This window comes from Camponotus vicinus, unplaced genomic scaffold (genome assembly GCF_025532165.1).
Source record: "Camponotus vicinus isolate PSW18456_S1 unplaced genomic scaffold, iyCamVici1.0 SCAF_4, whole genome shotgun sequence".
Lineage (NCBI taxonomy): Eukaryota > Metazoa > Arthropoda > Insecta > Hymenoptera > Formicidae > Camponotus > Camponotus vicinus.
The window spans coordinates 9,415,426-9,436,835 of NW_028141976.1; the positions used below are offsets into that span (position 1 = coordinate 9,415,426).

Sequence of the window (21,410 nt, forward strand, 5' to 3'; positions counted from 1 at the left end):
AACTATAGGAGGAAAAAACTCGGAACAACATGTAAGGAATGCGTTAAAACTTACTCTAACTGATGAGTTAGCTTACAAACTCTCATGGACAGGCCAAAAAAATACTATTGAAACAAGATCCATGAAATTTGTTGACGTCATTATAGGTATTTTATTTTTTCATACTTATGTCAGAATTACACACACACACACACACACACACACACACACACACACACACACACAAAGAGAGAGAGAGAGAATGATACACTAAGGATCATTTCACAATAGATTGAAAATATTCCCGTTGCCAGTTGATAATTGCGGATTGACTAATCAAAACAAAGCAACTTGTCGCTTCATGAATCCGCAACTATATCAACTAGCAACGGAAGTATTTGCAATCTATTTTGTGGAATGACCCTAATGGCGACTCTGACACCTAACTTTTCAAGCCTGCACTAAAATTACTATGGTGATCTTCAGAAAAATAAATTTGCGTTTTTAACAGAAACGCGCAATGTAAAACCATCAGTGATATAGCATTGGCGTACAATTTATCTATTATTACAGCAATGCAATCACCAACTGATAATCGTGTAATTATATACATTAAATGTTCCTGGTAGATTCTATAATCCTTATATTCATATTAGTCAATTATCATTTATTCTGTTAATGTTTTACACTGAGATACTATTTATCTCACGATTAGTGAATAGAATATAATAAATGGTGCATTTAGTATCACAAAATATATAATAAATTTCACGCCAATGCCCTACATCTGTTCTACAATGACAAATTTTCTGTCAAAAAGTTAAAAAATATATATAATATATATATGTTTATTAATTAAAAACAGCTGTTGCAAACAATTATTGTTTTATTGAATAAAGATCAAGGGTATCTTAACAATCCAGATCAATGTACATTGTAATGTCGTTGACAGAAATAAAATAATATTTGTACACATAAGCATTATAAATTAACATAATTTGTTTGAAAAAATTAAGTATATCTTAAAAAACTATAGAATTACTACGAGTTATTTACTGCTAGCATTTGAACATTTGCAAACATATACAAAATATAATATAATGTCGTTTAGTTATAATTACAAAGTTACATTTTATTATACAATTATTATCAAAAAATTATTAATATTTTGAAGTATTGTATATGCTTGTGGACAAGATATTTTTTACAAATAGATTACGTTTTCAACAATATGTGCGTGTATTCAGTTCATTATTTTTATAAAAGAAATACATTTTTCTATTTCAAAAAGTTAAACTATTTTATACTTCGCGTTCGCGATTGCAGTCGAGGCTTCTTCCATTTTTTCTTTCAAAATCGGATCACTTATAGTCACAGCCGCATTTTTAACATCTCTCAAGGTTTCGCCGAGTTGCTGTATGTATCGAACGATAATTCCCTCTTGAACGTTCGTCATTTTCATGATCTCCGTGAACGATTTAGCTTGTGCCCATTCGTAGACAAGTTCCACCAAACCGAAATTTAATGACGGTATAGTCGACAATTGATATTGCTGCTCTAAATGTTCCAATTCCGCATGCACCTTGTTCATTATCTCACAACCCTGGAAAAAAAAAGAACATTGTTTTAGCTTTCCGATGCTCTTAATTATTCGATATGTAATTTTCTTTAAACTTTAATTATTTAAAAAAAAGACAATTGATGACACATACATTAGCGAGATTCGGTGTGAGTGTAGGTTCTGAATCTGTGCGTTGTTGAAAGATCAGTGCTGATAGCAGCGCTACTATTTCTGTTGGTTGTAAAACTGTTAACATATTCTTGAGAACCAGCTCCGTTATCAGCAATGCATTACTACTCATTTGCAACGCGACTCTTCCTTTTAAAGCAACTGCAAATCAATATTAATTGTGCCTTGAATACCGTTAATCGTCAGAGGCATATCATTCAGCGACATCAAATTTTTCTCCAAGACATTAAAAGCTTGTAGAGCTTTCAATGTAGCTTCTTCACCAGTGCCGTATAGAAAATGTGTTATTTTGTACTAGAAAGTAAAATATAAATCATGAATAATTTGGAAATAATGATAACAATTCAGGAACAAACACATCAATCAAAGATGGAGTTATATGTTTAAACATAAATATTTCTATTTATAGTGAAATTAATTGTGAAATTACCTTGTGTAACTTCAGTAAATTTTCCACTTGATATACAATTCATCGAAAGCACGGTAATCCTTTTATTATGTCCATTCAAGATCCTATGAATATTTCTACTAATAAATCTTCTTCTGTAGTTTTGCATAACAACGGCAGAATAAATTTGCATATACATGTGACCGTGTTCGAACGGAGCTGCGCGACGGAAAGAGGGAGGACAAGAGGTCCTGATGGAACCTACGAGAAAGAACGGGAATGGAGGAACACATCGGCGTTTCTCTTCGAAACCCATGGAATATAGCCGGTCTTGGATGGGAGTGTGAGTTGGCTGATGGTCATCGTACGACTTCGTAACAAGGGAAGCATCCGATCGAGTAATGCTACTAAAAAAGTAATGCGGTTGCTTTAAGTAATTTCATTTGGTAGAACTTGGTCCTTTGGTTTTCTTTTCCTAGTTTTATAGCGATCGCTGTATTCTTTTTTTGTTATTAGACGATCTTTGGCGTGCTTTTGGTATAACAACCAATGTGTACCAGAATGTCTTACACATTGATAAAACATATATACGTACGTATGTTTTATCGATGTATAAGACACTCTGGTACACATTGGTTGTTATACCAGAAGGACGCCAAAAATCGCTTATTATCTTTCAATGTTACACTTTTTTATTTAAGATTATTTAAGATTGTTTTATCTGTTATCAGGTGTACAGAGATTTATCCTATGTAATACAACAATTTAGAAACAGTAAAACAGCGATATATAACAGCGAGTTACGAAAGGTCGAGCGAGAATTATCAAATCTACCTACTTTGACTGAGATACAAAAGAAGCTCTCTGTGTTTTATCAAGTTGCAGTTGAATATCTGGAAGACGTTAAATTTTTAAATCCCTATTTGTTCGAATCTAAAAAATCAGCAAAAGCTTTGACCGAAGGCAGAGTCTTGTCAATATCATACGCGAATCATTACAACAAATTAGGTTTATTACTGCAAGTCGTGCATCATAAAAGTTCTATTCAATAATGAGTAGAACACGATAAACATTTTTCACAGTTTTTTGGCACGACACAATTGTTAAGCTCAAGGTAATAAGTTAAGAATAATATTCCTAATCTATGTCAATTATTGTATAATTGTTTTTTATAAAACATATGTTTATATATATATATATATAATCTAATACATATATATATTATATATTTATTTATAGTTATTTTATATATTATATATATATATATATATATATATATATATATATATATATATATATATATATCGAAATTATCAAAGACTTGACGTGAAATGACGTCTAACGACCACCGTATTCCGCGGTTGTAATGGACCGCGGAAAATATGACTTCGCTTGAACAGGACAATGAACACGTTTCGCACCAAGGAGATGCTTTTTAAACAAGTCAAACAGCCGACGCCGATGTCGTTTTGATAATGCGGGCAAATTAACGCGAAACGATTTATGACACGACTAAATTAATTTGATTGCGACCATCGAGATGGAAAAGCTTGTAGTGGAAAAAGGATAATATATCAGAAATCTGTCGTTATTAGAAATTATCGCATCCATTTATCTTCGACAATTATGTTATTTAACATGATAAAAAAATATGGCCCATAAATAACAATACAAAATGGTATGTAATTATAGCGTAACCCGAATTATTCAGAGAATGAATCTCGACTGAAAATAATCGCATTGTTATTGTATTTTTTAGGCAGAAGGGTGAAGGTGCCTGCGAGGGATGAACGCGAAATTACAGCGTGCTATCCCTGGAGTAAAAAAGAAATGATTATGAATATTTCAATAAAGCGTTCCTCCCTGAAAAGGATTACGACGCGACATGACAATTTTCCATCATCTATCGTGGATTCCTGATGGTGGATCTTAAGCTGTGCAGATGGATGGCAGGTTGAAATATCACGTTGCAGCGACGTTGAGCTTGAAATAATTCAGCGAATCAGTTTTGACAGGTATGTATTAAGTTCTTTAACTTGCTGCCTGGTCGTAATTTTTTTCAAATTGTCAGATTGAATAGTGCTCATACATATATATATATATATATATATATATATATATATGTATGAGCAAACATTCACTATTCAATCTGACAATTTGAAAAAAATTACGACCAGGCAGCAAGTTAAATAGCTGGATTTCCTATATTTAATTTACTACATTTGAATTACTTTTAATGCATATAATTGCATACGTTAATATAGATTTGAATAAAAATGTTATATACATACATACATACACACACACACACATATATATATATATATATATATATATATATATATATTCAAATGTAGTAAATTAAATATAGGAAATCCAGCTATGTGTTTCGTCTTTGAAATAGTTTCTCTTTTTTATTTAATAACATATATATGATTTGTGACATAAATCGAATATCATGGTGAGAAACAAAATATAATTGGATATAGGAATATTTGAAATTACACAGTGATAAAGTATAATATGATATTTATAATAGAATTTATAGATTTAGGCGAACAAAAATTATTTTAGATCAGATATATATTGCACTTGTATTTGGCATGTGTTATAAGTATTGAAATCAAACTCGTTCAGCTAATGTTTTATTTAGATACAATAATTCAAAAATTTGTCATTTATTTATAAATCGAATATAACCCCCCTCCTTCCAATAATTTCTAAAACCAAAAAGATATAGGAATTAACAAATAAGTCGGGCAAAAATTTTTTAATCCGAATAATAATTAAAGTTAAATATTTGAGTTGTTACGAATATTTTAATTAAAAATTCTAATAAAATAACAATTTTTACATATTAATAATAAAGAAATGATTAAAGATAAATTGTTAAATTGAGAATTTATTATTAAATTAAAAATATAATATCGAATCGTAAAAAATTTAATACCTGCTTACTATATTCTTATTGTTTTAATTGTAATTTGAATGCAGATTATCAAAAAATTCAAGTTAAAAATTTAATAACAGCTTCACATATTCAGTAACAGATATATCAATTTAAAGATAAATTTTAAAGACATATTACATAGATTTTAAGAACATTTAATGGTTACAATTTTTAACGGCTTTTATAAGAATTCCTTCACTATCATGAAATAATATTTTTAAACGAACACAAATCAGGCAAACACGTTAAACAGTTAATATTTACATCATACAATCACACATCTTACCGCGACCTTTCCTACTTTTTTCTACACACCTTCTATATTCTTGGTACACTCTTGCTTGACATAATTTTTATTCTGTACTCAGTAGCTCACGATCTGTGATACACAACGGACATCATGGTAGAAAATAATTCATGGGTTTGGAATTTTTTTGTGGCAGAAGGTATTTGTCAAGCAAAATGTAGTTTTTGTGAACGTGATATTATGCCTGTCATAAATATATACGACGTTTTGCAATGTCATATGCAAAAAGACGATAAGAAGCATAAAAAATTTTTCGAAGAGATCAGAAAGCAGACAATGGATTCAAAATTACAGTTGGATTCATCTTATAAAGTGACAAAGACAGAGGATATATTAAATCCAGACGTAATGTGTACATGTTGTGAACGCATAATTTCTATCGCTGATAATCCGCAGTCCAAAAAGAAAACGATACTAGAAGCATCAAAAGAGATGACGAGACATTTGAAAGCAGAACATAAAATTACAAAAAAGGAGTTTAATAGCTTAATTGAATGGATTGAAACTGTTACAACGTATAAATGTAAGATCAACCCAGCGGACTATATCGTCCAAGTGAATCAGTGTGAGATGTGTAATGATTACATTGGAGCTAAGAATGCGGTCATCTTTATAAAACATTTGATCGAAAAACATTACAATGAGAAACTTGGCGTTCCTTGGGATATAATTCCAAAGCGGTAAGTGAAACAGCGAAAATTGAATATTATTAATTTACTTTTTTCGAATAATTTATATAATTCTTACAAATAAGTTTTTAAATATAAATTGTGAATATACTCTCTGTCCAAAAAGAAACCGAACTTTTGATAGAAAATGAAACAGACCGGATTTATAATTGTTCTAATAATTTATTTCAATCAATATACTCTCCATTAGCTTTGATGCATCGTCTGGCACAGTCAATTAAGTTGTTAAATGATTGTTTTATATAGTTTTTGAGATGCTGTTGAAAGTCGAGGTCACTGCCGCTTGAACGTCTTTAATGCTGCTGTGTTGCCTTTTTTTCATCGCCAAATGAAGTCGGGGGGGAGAGAAAATAGTTGCATGATGCGAATACCGCCTGATTTAGGACCATGCGACTATTTTCTCTTCCCCCGACTTCATTTGGCGATGAAAGGAAGGCGACACAGCAGCATTAAAGACGTTCAAGCGGCAGTGACCTCGACTCTCAACAGCATCTCAAAAACTGATATAAAACAATCATTTAACAACTTAATTGACCGTGCCAGACGATGCATCGAAGCTAATGGAGAGTATATTGATTAAAATAAATTATTTGAACAATTATAAATTAGTCTGTTTCATTTTCTATCAAAAGTTCGGTTTCTTGTTGAACAGAGGGTGTATGTTGTGCATATAATTAGAGTTTACTGATTAATCCAAATTTTATATTTTTTACAGATTACAGCCTCCCTCTAAAAACGATGTTCTCAGTAATGACTTAATTAGCAATGACGAACCATCTTCTGATCTTGATAATGTGATTCCTAGTACCAGCAAAGACAGTCAACAGTCTAATGATCTTGATTCAAAATCAGTGGATGTGGAAGTACCATTTGATATCCCTGAATATTCTTCTGATATAAATCGTAGTACCAGCAGTCAACAGCCGTCTAACGTGGATCTAATGGATAATGTTCTACACGGCGGCTCACCAGTAGATGTGCCGTCATCATCTGATATTTATAATAATCTTGATAATGTGATTCCTAGTACCAGCAAAGACAGTCAACAGTCTAATGATCTTGATTCAAAATCAGTGGATGTGGAAGTACCATTTGATATCCCTGAATATTCTTCTGATCTTCCTCCTAATCCTGATATTCGTAGTACCAGCAGTCAACAGCCGTCTAACGTGCCGTCATCATCTGATATTTATAATACCAGCTCAAGAAAACGCAAAAAAATCACTCAAACAAAAAAACCTTTAAATAAAAGAAAAAAATCCAACTTAGAATTAAAAGAATCAATCGAAAAAAATTATGAACAAATTTTAAAATTAATGCACAAAACAAACCAAAATTCGATAACGATGGATAAATTAATGAAAAAGAATTCGGAAATATTAGATCAAATATTCGAGAATATTAATTAATAATATATTAATTATAATTAATATATGTATTAGTTTTTGGAACTTTTAATTTTAATTTTGATTTACATACACGATTTCGATACACTTTTTACTTTCATAAATTTGACGAAAACGTTTTTTGTAAAACGTTACTTGAAAAAATAAGTAAGAGATAATGCGTTTATAATGATTATTAATTTTCATTATAACTTTAATGCAAAAAAAAGATATATTTCGTAAAACAATCGACACAATTATAAATTTGTATTACATTAATACAGGCCTGCGGTTAGCACTTTTGGTCGATTTTACTTATTACTGTTCCTGCTTCTTTTGTTTCATAGCATCTAGTTTGTACGCGGAACATAAGATGTTCAGATGTTTAGAACGATATTAATTATAAATCAGATAGTTTTATTGCTCCATACATTGTTTGTAAAGTTATTATTGTTATGATTGTTATTATTATGTTATAAGGTCAAAAGTAACACTGAAATGAAACACGAATTTTAATCGTATCTATACATACAATTAATATGCGTTTTAGTATTCTAATTTTATAATACTTATAACAATTATAATTATAATAGTAATTATAATAACTTTAGAAAGAATAAAAAGTGCAAGGGTAATGTGTGCAGAACGATTTACAATTATAATCATTCATGAACTCGAGCATCTTACTATATATTATAATAATCAATATTATAATTATAAGTGTAATAACTTTAGAAACAATATATGAATGATTTTTAACTATAATCATTTTTTAACTCGAGCATCTTTCGTTTCGGCGAGAAGTCTAGAGAAACTATGAAACAAAAGGAGCGGGGATAGCAGTAGACAAAATCGACAGAAAAGTGCAAACTAACCACGGGCCTGCATTAATGTAACACAAATTTATAATTATATCGATTGTTTTACGTAATATATCCTTTTCTTTTAATTGACACCACTTATCAAACATCGACAAGGAATTAAAGTAACATTACGTATTATATGACATGATCTGATGATTATTGAGTTTGTAAAAATAATTTTTCAAATGTATTGTGTGAACAAATATTTAAACCGTTTTTAGATTTCATATCATTTATCATTTATTGATGATATTAATGACATTAATGAAATAATTATAATGAATAAAATGACATTTTTATATATAAGCATAATATGGCATCTTTCTTCCTTTACACCACCCTTGTTCATCTTCGTCTTCCAGCTTCTCGAATACATCTCCTGAGAAAAGTTTTGAGAAAAAATTAATTATATATATTAATTTATATATTTTTACATTATTTATATTAAATAATTATATTATAGATTTATATATATATATATATATATATATATATATATATAAAATATCAAATAACTATATTGGTTGCATTTTAAATTATATTAATCGTAAGAAACAAAATGATTCAATTGTATTCCTATTTTTCGCTATAGATACAGAAAATTATGTCATATCAAATTAATTATGCATACAAATCAAATTGATTGACTCTAAAATTTTGCGAAAAACAAAATCCTATGTAGGTACCTTGCTTAAAACTAAGTTCGTCCGCCTCGGCTCCTTCGTAGTCGTACAAACCTCGCACGGGAACCCCTGGTTCTCCATTGTCGACCAATGGTTCATCACCTTCCTCGTCCCATTCCTCCTCTTCGAATGGGTTTGACTCTTGCTTGGCGTTAGTACCGTTACTGCAATCATCATACATTTCACACGCGGTTCTTACTAGTTAACTAGATAAAGAGCTTTATAAGAGTCGCTTTTGCAACAAACTTATGTAATAGTCTATTGACGTTATCGCTCTCGTTGTTCTTTTCCGAAGACTGCTTGCTCGAACTTATTGTGTCGGTTTTGCTATCTCCGTGATTGCTGTCCGCTCATACTACACGGCTGATGGACTTTGATTTTGATTTGTTGTTGACCGGTGGAAATTCCTGATTTGAAATATGTGGAAATATATTAGATACGTTTCAATGAAATTCGCATAGTGTGTAACCGCGATGCACGAATTTATCTCGTTGAAAATGCCATGCGTGTAACCAAATGTTTCATATGATTCGAGAATCGCTCACTGCGAATGTTTAATTAGCATGCCAACGATGCATGTGCGATTTTGTTAAAGCCTTTTCATTATTTCACCTGGTCTATCTTCTCAATAATCTCAATAATCTTATTACATATGTCAAGATATAACGAATACAAGGAAAAATTGACCGATTCGATGTCCTATGTCTTTGCATAGTGAGCACTGCTCACTCGACAATTCAAGAAAATATTTTTATAGAGAAGATAGACTATCTCTCATCGTACATCTGTATTTCCATTACAATTCATTTTTACAATTTTAAAAAGCGCATATTTACAAAGCGCAACAAGGCTCGAGATTGCAATTTTTTGAGATGAATTCTAACACGATAAGGACAGGACTCTATATAGACAGATTATATGAATTATGAGTAGTTAAAGAAATGTTACAATAATTTTTAGTCACAGATGTATTATTATTGCGTTATTTTTTGATGAAAATTTAAATGAGACATTTTAAATGAGATATTCTTGAACGATATAATTCGTAGCTTTCCGATAAATATATACAGAACTTTATGCTATATCAAGCAAAAAATTAATGTATACAATAACCATCGCATTTTCTTTGGAATTTACTTCTTTCTTTCGTATATGTTTCATGTTTATATATAAATTTAAATTAAATGTCTATATAAGTTTTGTAATCTAATTTCCATTAAATGCCCATTTGATTATATATTACATTGCTTCGATTATAAATTAAAATACTATTAGAGTATAATTTACGAATATTTGAAAAGTTTATAGCTGAAAGAAAGTACGACAGTCCTGATAAAGTTTGGTTTATAAAAAAACCTCTTTTATTCGCAAACTTAATTGCATATTATATTTCCATTGTTTAATTCCATATGTATATAATACGACACTTTCATAATAATATAATATTTTTAAGCATGTGAAACATGCAGATGTGTCGCATGTGATTTTCAACAATCGGTTGCAGGCATATATGACTGTTGTTAAGCTCGATGTGACTTATATTCATATTTTAATAATATTATAATTATCCATACCGTATACCATAAACAGGATAATAAGCATCTTGAAAGGAGACAATTTACAAACTTTTGAGGATTACAGAATTCTGTAGAATCTAAGTCTAATCTAAGTCTAATCATAAACGGTTAAAATACAATGTTTTCATTGATTATTTTTGTTATAATGATGATAATTCTTTTAATTTTATAAAATGTATCACTCAAATAAGAATAAATTTGCTTAGATTAGGCAGATTTATCTTTTCTCTTATCTTATGATACAAATATCATGAATAAATAAAAAATATTTCAAAAATATGTATAATCTCTTTTGAACGATATATAATTTTGCAATCTTTCGTGACTTATATTTCCTGCCTTTGTCGCAATGTGTGTTACCTCAATAGTTTGTAAATTCGTTCCTCCTATATCTGCCATCCAGGGGAGGGGGCTGTTCCATGTTCACCTTTAGGCAGAGATCCGTGCGATTACGTGCGAGCGCAAGCGCGGAGCGGATTTACGGTTAATTTGGTTAAGCCGGCTAAGAGCTAGAAGCTGAGAAAGGAAACCCATCTTGGATGACCTCGCAACCAGCTGGGACATACGCGTTTAAAAGCTGTCGCGTGCTTGCTTTTAATCGGCGCCGACGACCTCTCGATCGTCTCAACGTGGCCGATCGAGATAGATCGTAGGTCGGATGGGCTTTTGAATATGTTCAACAATTATAAAATGAGATTGCGAGCGGCGCGTGTCACGTGTGTAACGTGTAAACAAAACTTTACATGCAGATCCTCGCCGACCGGGCGTTGATTGATGAGTGTGATGGAGCCTGCCGGGAGCGCCTCCTTCGACTTCGAGCCCTTCGTGATCTCGCGGAACTCCTCTGTGTAGTCCTGCATAATAGCAATGTCCCAAAACAATCACATGCATGCATTCCGGAAAATTGTCATGGGTTTCTCCTCTCTCCCTTTTTCTTAGTCTTGTCATTTTATATTTTCTCTTTCCGTCTTTTAATATTAAGAATATGTTGTGATATTTTATATCATTGTATAGAAACTCGATATTGTTCAAGTATTTTTGGATTAAGAAAAAGTCGAGGCGAGAGAGGTGATGATGTGGGGTGGAGTTGGACGTTATTCTGGCAAAGAATTTCACCATCGATACAGTTGCGCTGACGGGAGACAAAGGCACATATAACATCATTTAAACAAAAGATGTAATTTATTGCAATAATGAAACGTATCTTTTTGGGACGTAAGGTTTTTTATATATAAGTTAGTTAAACTGAAATTATATATAAGTTAATTAAACTGGAAAATATTGATAAGATCGGCAATGCCTGTAACCCGTGATCATTATAAAATGACGATTGATGAATTCGCGTTATGTACAACGATTAGATAAATTTTCTATAAATTTATAAGATATTACTTCTTTCTAGAAGAATGTCCTAAATAATTTAGTAAGATAAATATAAGATTATATTATTACGAGTTAGAAGCCTCAAGAAAATTCAAAAAGACAAAACATTATTGTAAGCAGATTTTTTCGGAAGCGCGATTATACAAAAGCGTAATTTTTATTTAATGTTATACGATGCAATTTGATGACACAACGATAAGTTGTGAGAAAATTAAAAAATCTGATTAAATATGCCTGTTCGCCTTCCTTTAAATATGATCTTATTCTTCATTTTATCACGAATAGGATATCATTTTTATTATTGTCCATTATAAAAAATTATCGATATTTTACTTATTACACACTTTTAATGCAGACAAAATTTACTTTTTTCTCAATGAAACTCTATTTCCTAGAAATATCGATATATTTATATTTTATGTTAAATGTTTCAAAGAAAATTACGGCAAACATTGGTCAAATATGGTATTCTATGTTGTGCCAGAAATAAAAAAATATGTGGCGAGACATAACGAGTAACGGTAAAATTATTGTAAAATAAAGGGAAGAGCTATAGAGTAATATTCAGTCCACGCTACAGCTATATGTTTTTCTAACAATAGATCTTCAACCACGAGCAGGGCTTTTTCATGCGACAGTATAGAGTTTTTGTAGTGCATAGAAACAAGCGTAAGCAAATTTACCTCGAACTGTGGCCAATTCATAGCCATATTTACACCATGATTATTAGACCACCATTTGAGATCTTTCTCGTGGTCGGCGTTATTTATCGTGTGATAAAATTCCTCGTATATCTGTGGAAGCCTGGAAATAATAATATACAATTCGTGAAATAATGTGATACACTAAAGTTTTTCATATTCATTAAATCTAATAGAAAATTGAGAAATGGGGATTTTAATTTTATATTATTTTTAATTTTATTATATCATTTTATTATTTTATTTTTAAATCTAATAGAAAATTGAGAAATGGGGATTTTAATTTTATTATTTTTAATTTTATTATATCATTTTATTATTTTATTTTTCAGTTTTATTATTAATTTAAATTATTGTAAGCTGAATTGATTAAATGATAATGAGAGCCCGCAATCAATATTGATTATGATAAACGCAATCATATCATATTTATACAATAATATATAATTGATATAATATATTTGAATATATAATTTAAGGCAAAATATATTTGTGTGATTTTTAAATTTACAATTATCATACATGATGGATCATATATATAGTTGCGTAATAATGAAAAAAGACTTACACTGGATCCTGCGATATATTCAGACATTTGTGAATGCCGAAGAGGACGTCTTTGAAGAACTGTAGTCGCTGCGCCTCCATTTCCTGACACTTCTCAAATACTTGCGTCTCCCATGTACTTTGGATTGTATTGATTGATTTCTTGAAGCGCCGCCTCGTACTTCTCTTTCGCCTTTTGCACCTCCTCTTTCGTTTTTTGCACTCTGTCCTGCATTTTCTTCACCTGTCAAAAGAGACGAGGAAAATACATATTTAGAAATCTTACAGAGAGCGTTCTTCTTTAATGTTAACTTGAAGGTAAAGACTTTGGTCGGTATCACGGGATACAGTCTAATAGTTTGAAGCTTTTATAAAGTGGCTTTAAACTTTACGGTTACATAAACTTTATGATGGTAAAAGTTTATATAAAAGTACGCTTCGTATATATGTATTAAAATTAAACCTTTTTCATCTTTCACGTAATTTGCATTCAATCTTCAACAACGATTATCACGCGACACTAAATTGATTATTTCGTTAGTTTACAAAGTTCAAACTCTACAAATGTTAATTAAAAGGATATTTTTTAACAGATAATCTCAATTCTTTACCTTCAAATTTATCTAGCTCATCGCCAAGAGCTACAAAAAATGGTTTTTTGCGATAATAAACATGAATGCCACATTAAAGGAGATCAAAATATATATATATATATATAACGATTTTATATCAAAAAATGTGCAAAGATATATATATATATATATATATATATATATATGTATCTGCCTATTTACTACATCAAACTACCTATTATTTAATCTACTTAGTGTTTATCTCATCATGCAACTTCATGTAAATAACGTATAAACTAATAGCCGTTCTTTACAATAACTAATGCGTTCCAAAACATTTTCATATTAATACTGAAATGTATTGTTATATTCCTCAGACAATTTAAAAACGGTTATTTCTTGTTAAAATATAATAATTAATATAAAAGTTGAATATATTTTATGTATAAATTTTTATCATAATTAATTTCAACATAAAAATTTAAAGTTTTTCTTAAAGTTTCTTTTTAAGATTTTTATTAAGATTAGGAAATAGTAACAAAACGTATACGAAAACTCTTATGAATTTAAAATGATTTTTACCACAATAATTTTACATAATTAAATAATTATAGTTCTCAACAATTACTTTCCGAAGGAAGTTTCTTTAAAACGCAAGGTCATCCGAGATAAAATTTACGTTGTTATTTGATTTTACAAAAAAAAAATTATTCGCATGCACGAGATCATTGTGTGTGCCACGAGCGTCCTAAGAATTTAGTGCAAAGAGGTTTTATGTATATCGACTCATGAATTATCCATATTTCATGCACGTGCGCTGCATTTCTCCTGTTTATACCAGTTTTGAGTTAACCAAATTACAATAATACACGTCGAAGGGAGTGCTGTCGTAATTACGAGTAACGTTTAATCAATCGGCGGTGCAAATTATATCAGTCATATTCTCCTCTATATGGCAATTCTTTAAATATATACGCCGAATAATTATTTTAAGCAATAATTATATATCTAACATGAGCGAGCAAAGCATGCTATATTTAAACTGAAGAGACAGATGGACATTATAGGGGTTGATAAAAGGTGTGAAAAGAAATAAAAAAAAGAAAGCGTAAAAGATGTCGTAAAAAGATATATGCTAAACATATATTGCGTTCTAATTTCTTAAATCTAACGTCTTAAATCAGAAGTTTGCTTACCAGCAGAGCCTTCTGTAATAAGAGAAAGGGGGGGAAGATACATAAGTCAAGAAACATGCGACACATGCAACATCATATACATACAAATTGAACGTCGCCTATTTTATTATTCCTAAGGATTTTTGGTACTCTGAGCCTCCATGCATCACATCCACAATCTGTCATCTAAAAACGTCGTTAGCCGTCTTTCAGAGGTGTCTATCTCCGATATCGAGATCATTATTGTGCCGACTATGCGTGCGCGTGGGTGTTGGGCGGTGATTTATATACTTTAGAATTCAATGATTCAAATATTTAGAATTCAAATATTTATGGAACGCGGAATTCCTTGGAATTTTTTTTCTGTCTTTAAATTTACATCAATCCCTACAATATCCCTAACAATAATCCGAACAATTGTGAAATAGTAAAATTCAGAAATCGATTTAATTTTTGTTTATTTATTTGAGTCAAATTCCTAATTATTAATTTTAGTAAAATTCAGATATACAAAAATGTGATTTTTGTTTTTTGGTATTGCAAGTTTGTTTCGTCATTTGCGTTCCTAATAATTACTACCGTGCAAGAAATGGAACGAAACGTACATATATTCATAAAGTTACTATTAAAGTATCTTCTCCGTACCGAATGAAAGATGTTAGGTAAAAAACACACAGGTGTGCAAACTGAGAACTCTGCTCGCAGAAGCAAACGAATCGGGCATCGTTAGCTCACTGCGAGACGTTCGAGAGAAGCAATAATGGAACAAGAGAGAGATAGAATATAGCGCATGCAAGAATTCTTAGGAATACACATAAGGTGTAAAACGTACGTTTTCAGAGCCTCGGGCCATCTGCAAATAATACTCGCTAAAGAACAACTGTATCTACCGTACGTAAGACCATGTGTAATACGCGTGATCGAGATGCCAAGAGACTATAACGCGAATATATGATGTCAAATATATACATTGTGCACATCTATATAACTCGATTGTTTCATTGTTTTGAAAAGGATATACTATTAAGAATACGAAGAGAAGAATTATCGTGAGATTATTTTAATTCGTGGATGTTATAATAATGTAAAATACGTATTGTTGTAGATTGAAGTAATAAACGTGCGCAGTATGTATGTATATGTTCACGAATTGGAATATTCATACAACAAACTTATCACCATTATAATTATCGCTTTAAATATTATCGCACTTCTATTTATGGTTATCTTCGAGAATTCTTATCTAATTAAGCAACAATTTTGAAAATATATTTGATAAAATATCGAGCAAAACTTGCCACGAGAATTTTAAAATACGAGTATTATAAATATATTATTTTATGAGAAGAGTAAATTCGCGAATTATATTTGTATAACGTGACTTAATTTTGTTTCGCCTTTTAAAAGCGAACGTGATGACGAAGTGACTTCTATTATAGTAATACATGGTACTACTGGTTGCGCCGCGATCGTTAATAAAACGTTACGAGAGTGACAAGTGACGTAATATGTGTGCGCGAGATATGCGGGATATACAATGGATTGTGACGTGGATTGCTCACCTGGTCCGACGAGAGAGAACTGTCCGCCGAGGCGTTCCTCTCCATGTTCGCCGCGGTTCGTTCGGTCTTGCAACTGTTGTGATACTCCGACTTTGCTTCCTCAACCTTCTGTAGGAGTTTCGCCCATGGCTTCTGTGCCTTCTTGAACGCATCTTCCATTTCCTTGCGCTCCTTCAGGGTCATCATCGACTGCAATCATAGAACCAAGCCCGTGCAATATCAGTTAATATTACTATTGCGTGCAAGTACTATTACAAAAATTGATATAGAAGGAATCATCGAGAACAATAGACATTAAATCTTCCATCCATAAAATTGATTATAATGGACAAAGATATTGTAACAAGAATAAATTTATCATCTAGAAATAAATTTTAATTTGTATATTTCACAAATGTATAAAAAGCAAAATGTCAAAAATTTTGAGTTGAAGTTGAATTTTTACATCAATTATTTTATTTAAAAAAAATATATCGTTCAAAAAAAAAAGTAAAAGTACTAATCTAGCGATCTTATCACCTAAGTTTTTAGGAGAAAGATGAAAACCTTGTACGTGACTCCAAATTTCTGTGTATTTAAGGGGGAATCAGTGACGCAACTACTCGTACCTTGTGATACGTGTCTTTCTGCCACGTCTTGACTTGCTGGACGATGTCGTTACAGAGGTTCTCTTTGACCCTGAGGTGAAGATCACAAAGTCTGTCGGATTCTACCAGAACACCTTTCCATGCTGCCTCGGTTGTACCATATTCGGGTCCTTTCTCGATCTTGTCGTTCCAATTCTTAGACCAGTTCTTGAGCGCCTTGGCATAGCTTTTTTCAATCTCTGCCCTTTCCTGGACCAACGCTATCAAACTGTCGCAGAGTTTATGACCATCCTCGATCCTCCTCGTCGTCCGCTTGTAGTTACCCGGCTCCCAGAAGGAATCTGACGTCGCTATCAGCATGTTGTCGTCGCTGTGATGTGACATCTTAGCCTAAGTCGAGAAATTCTCTTTACCTGAAAATGAAAGGATAATAGACGGTCAGAGAGACAGCGATAAAAAAAAAAAATGTTATCTCTTCATAATGCGCAGAATTTTGTGCCCGTATTGACTTTTAGATTCTTCTATACTAACAGTTTTCAATTTCGTAAAATTAAAAAGTTCTTTTTAGTAAATTACAGTCATTATTATTCTGTGCAAATAAGCAAATAGGCAAATAAAATATACTACATAGAGCTTATTTGATAAAAGAATAAAGCCCAAATCTTCAAAAAATTCATTTGAAGATTAAGGGAATTAATTATTTAAAAATTCGGAAATTAAAAAGCTACTGATGTTACTAGTCGCGTAATATTATGTAGCGTATGATATTTGAGCATTTACTTGATTATTTATTTAAACAATATCTCTCCTAGATCAGGGAAACATAGGAATTCGTTGCAAATATATATATGTATATACTCTCTTTCTCTCTCTTTCTGCTTTAAAGATTTAAATTTTAATCTACTTAATGTCAGTTTTTTACACGACTTCGTTTTTAAAATAATAATATTAATTATATGTTATCTTCTAATAACATGTTCTAATTTTATATCTTCTAACATCTTCCAATTATATATAATATTTGCAAAAATAATTTAAGATAACTAATTTATCTCTGTCCATGATTTCTTCCTATATGTATCTGTCGCTGCACATAGCAACTTGTTTTTCTCAATTTGTTTTATATGCTAAGAAATTGCAGGTTCTCCGGTTTATCGACGAAGGAATTTACGAGCTGCAACAGACATGGTAGTCGTTTCTATGCAGGAATGTTGAATATTTGCTAGAACGGGTATGGCAGAGTTATTGGATTACGGCTCGGTTTGGATCATCGATTGGCCCAATTTGCGAAGCCATCACAAATCTGCGCGACGAGATATGTGCTGACACGTCGCAATGCGAGTATGCATAATATTTGCAAATTCCCCCCTTAAGAATAACTTTAAAACACCTCCAAAGATTTTATATGAATTTTTTTTTATATTTATTTTTTATATTTTTTTTATATCAATATTTATTAATCAATAAAATGTATGTGCGTTATTTAACATATTTATTTTCCACGGTACCTATAATCTTATTTTCAATTAAAAAGGAGATAAAATTAAAATAATATAAAATAGAATTCTAAGATAATATATTTAATGTTAAATGTCAAGATATAAACTTTAAAATTGTCCTATTTCTCGAGTAACGAGCGTTGAATAAAACTCGAATCGAGAGAGAAGAATTACTCTCCTTAAGTACCTCGAGACTTTTAGAGTGCGATTTTATTGTTAGATGGCACGCAACAAAGAGAATGAAAATTGTGTCTGTGCGATGCTGCGCGTGCGGCGATTCTCGATTGGGTCAAGCAAACTAACAATTAGATGCGATAGCTCGCCGGGACTAGTCGCGCCGGTACTCGTTCATATGCAAATGCAGTGCACATCCAGCCTGTATTCTCCGATTCTGGTCATCAACGGTTACGGAATCGCCTGATGAAGTTTTACGGCCAACAATATTGGCACCGCTTGTTACGTTCTAACAGTATAAATTAGGGAAACATTTCAGTTCGGTCCAAGGAAATACATCTCCTGGGGAAAAGTATAAAAATCAGATGAATATTCTCATCGTAGGTTCCTCACATTTTATGTATTTTTAATTTGGTATGTATATAATTTTAATTTGATAAACAAGCTTTATTGTTATTCTTCTTAACTAATAATTAAATTCCTGTTTGTCACGAATATTAAATCAACTTCACTATAATTTATATCCATTAATATCATTCAAAATCGCGAATTTATGTATTTGTTTAATTAATTTCTGCGGCCAATTCGATATTGCTTGTTATTTGGTTAAAGATTAACATTAATTTTATTGGACTAGATAATATAAATCGTCATTTCTCTTGAATTATTCTAGAGTGCTTTGATTTAATGAATATTTACGGAGAATTATGGGCACTGCGCAAGAAACAGTGGACGAGAGGTTTAATGGTTCTCCAGACTAATTTGCATAGATTTTAATGCGAATGCTTATGAGAATGATATATTTCTCAATTGTCTCGTAATACATATATACACACACACAATCATTTACATAGACTCGCATTTATGTTTTTCAAATATAGACATAGTATCCTTTAAATAGACTACGTATCTTTCTAATAGTATTTTCAAGTATTTACTAGAGTAACTAAAGAAATTGTGCATGTTCTTTTAAATTTCTATCAAAAATCAAACATTTCTCATATAAAACCAGATGTGTTAATAATCCTATATATAAATAAAATAAGATTATATATAAAATTACGCAATGTATGCAGCATTTCATATATTAATTATTATAACAGAATTCATACAAATAATGTATAAGCTACAAGAACTTTTGGAGTCTTGTAGAAAGAAAAAGAGGGAGAGAAAGAGGAAGATCACACGAAGATGACGAAGGAGAGTAAAGAGGCGTGGGCCGAGGAATGCCGCCAAGCCAGCCCATGGGAATGATCGACCAGCTCGAAAGATCGAGCGGAAGGTCGCATCAAGGCCCCCGGAGCGGACTTTAATTTTCGGCATCATCTCGAACAGGTGAAACTGAAAGAGAGCCGTTGCTTTACAGCTGTCTCGCGTATGAAATGGCGCTGAAACCAGCATTTTCAACAGCGAGCCCTTTCTTTCGCTCCGATTAGGAACGGTTGCTCCGGATCGTGGAATGTTGCTCGGCGAGCTGGATCGCGAGCGATCTGGAAGGCGCCATGAGCGTGAACGATTAGTCGCTAACGCTTTTTTTTCCATGTAAAACCGCAGGATTTGCCGGCGCATTGTGAGAGATCGACGAGGAGATCGCGTATGCTGGCCGTGAAACAAGACTGATGAGCTCCTTGAGATATAACGATCTTCTAATATCGACTAGAAAACATACAGATACACGTTAGAGACGCGTTGTATTTAAAGAGATTAAATAGATACACGATTGAAGATATCGGAGTCCAACGGATACGTTATTGCAATGTAATTTCTCGTGCGCACATATGGGTGATCTCTACTTATTTGCTTTAATATATCAAAATTGATATTTTACTTTATGTAAAAAAATATTATACAAAAATTAGATATTAAATATTTTGCATTTAATCCAATTAAATTATGCGCTTGTTAACAAATCAATATCAATTCTAAATCTTTATAATTAATTATAATGTGAATATAATGTAGAAATATTTATATACATAACTTTTGTTAAATAGAATAAACTTCAATCTTTAAAAAAAATATGCTGAATTGTGTGAATATGCGATATTGCGATAATGTATGTGCAGTTGACATTTCAAAAGTATGCTAATGTTGGAAAATGCTGCGTGTGCAGATGCCATAAAATGTGCTGTTTACATTTTTATAAATAACAAGATCATGCCATGGTAGCCACTTATATTTTATTTAGTTCATCTCACTCTTTAATTCTAAATTTAATAATCGTAATCGTGCATTATCGTTAAAATCATGTGCATTGGATCATTAAGAGATTAGGAAAATTTTTTTCACAAAAATTTTTCCTCAAAACGAATATTTTTTCCCTTAGAAATAAATAGAATTTTCAACAATTCCATAGAAAATTATATTGTTACGTATTTTTAGCGATGTACAGTTTGTTTTGCATGCTTATACTTGTATTAATCTTTTCGTGAATTGAATAGTAAAAATGTCGAGTTAACAAGAACTGTTTGATAAATGGTGGAACGACCTGCTTTTGCGCTGACGCGCGTAGAAGAGAGCGATATGCTGAATCATTACGCCTTCGTTTTGTTACGTCACTATTATCGGTCGCAAGGGTGTCTGGTGCATCTTACACGTGCTACATAATATCTTCCCGAATATCTCCTTGAACGTGCACGC

The 21,410-nt window shown here is 31.5% G+C and overlaps 2 protein-coding genes and 1 pseudogene across 10 annotated transcripts; 1 reads left to right on the plus strand and 2 right to left on the minus strand.

Moving 5' to 3' along the window:
• Nucleotides 1-12: 12 nt before the first annotated feature.
• LOC145970380 (uncharacterized) lies at nucleotides 13-8,623 on the plus strand. 7 transcript variants are annotated; one of them, XM_083097121.1, is made up of 7 exons: nucleotides 13-146; nucleotides 2,139-2,212; nucleotides 2,279-3,231; nucleotides 3,357-3,795; nucleotides 3,877-4,132; nucleotides 5,436-6,054; nucleotides 6,779-8,623. In XM_083097121.1, the coding sequence occupies exons 6-7, from the start codon at nucleotides 5,468-5,470 to the stop codon at nucleotides 7,470-7,472; spliced, it is 1,281 nt and encodes a 426-aa protein (XP_082953247.1). In that variant the 5' UTR covers nucleotides 13-146; nucleotides 2,139-2,212; nucleotides 2,279-3,231; nucleotides 3,357-3,795; nucleotides 3,877-4,132; nucleotides 5,436-5,467; the 3' UTR covers nucleotides 7,473-8,623. The 7 variants fall into 7 exon arrangements, with proteins under 7 accessions (XP_082953247.1, XP_082953248.1, XP_082953250.1 ...); XM_083097122.1 differs by lacking the exon at nucleotides 2,139-2,212 and having other exon boundaries at nucleotides 2,279-2,532; nucleotides 2,849-3,231; XM_083097124.1 differs by lacking the exon at nucleotides 2,139-2,212 and having other exon boundaries at nucleotides 2,279-2,460; nucleotides 2,849-3,231.
• Nucleotides 920-3,275, minus strand: LOC145970420 (uncharacterized). Of its 2 annotated transcripts, XM_083097221.1 has the most exons (3): nucleotides 2,160-3,275; nucleotides 1,692-2,023; nucleotides 920-1,582 (listed from the first exon to the last, which is right to left on the minus strand). In XM_083097221.1, the coding sequence occupies exons 2-3, from the start codon at nucleotides 1,839-1,841 to the stop codon at nucleotides 1,271-1,273; spliced, it is 462 nt and encodes a 153-aa protein (XP_082953347.1). In that variant the 5' UTR covers nucleotides 1,842-2,023; nucleotides 2,160-3,275; the 3' UTR covers nucleotides 920-1,270. The 2 variants fall into 2 exon arrangements, with proteins under 2 accessions (XP_082953347.1, XP_082953348.1); XM_083097222.1 differs by having other exon boundaries at nucleotides 1,692-3,275.
• Nucleotides 8,065-17,514, minus strand: LOC145970374 (protein kinase C and casein kinase substrate in neurons protein 1-like; annotated as a pseudogene). Its single transcript, XR_014438415.1, has 8 exons — nucleotides 17,119-17,514; nucleotides 16,511-16,699; nucleotides 13,224-13,445; nucleotides 12,638-12,758; nucleotides 11,315-11,425; nucleotides 9,241-9,401; nucleotides 8,998-9,158; nucleotides 8,065-8,690 (listed from the first exon to the last, which is right to left on the minus strand). The product of XR_014438415.1 is annotated as a protein kinase C and casein kinase substrate in neurons protein 1-like (transcript).
• Nucleotides 17,515-21,410: the final 3,896 nt, after the last annotated feature.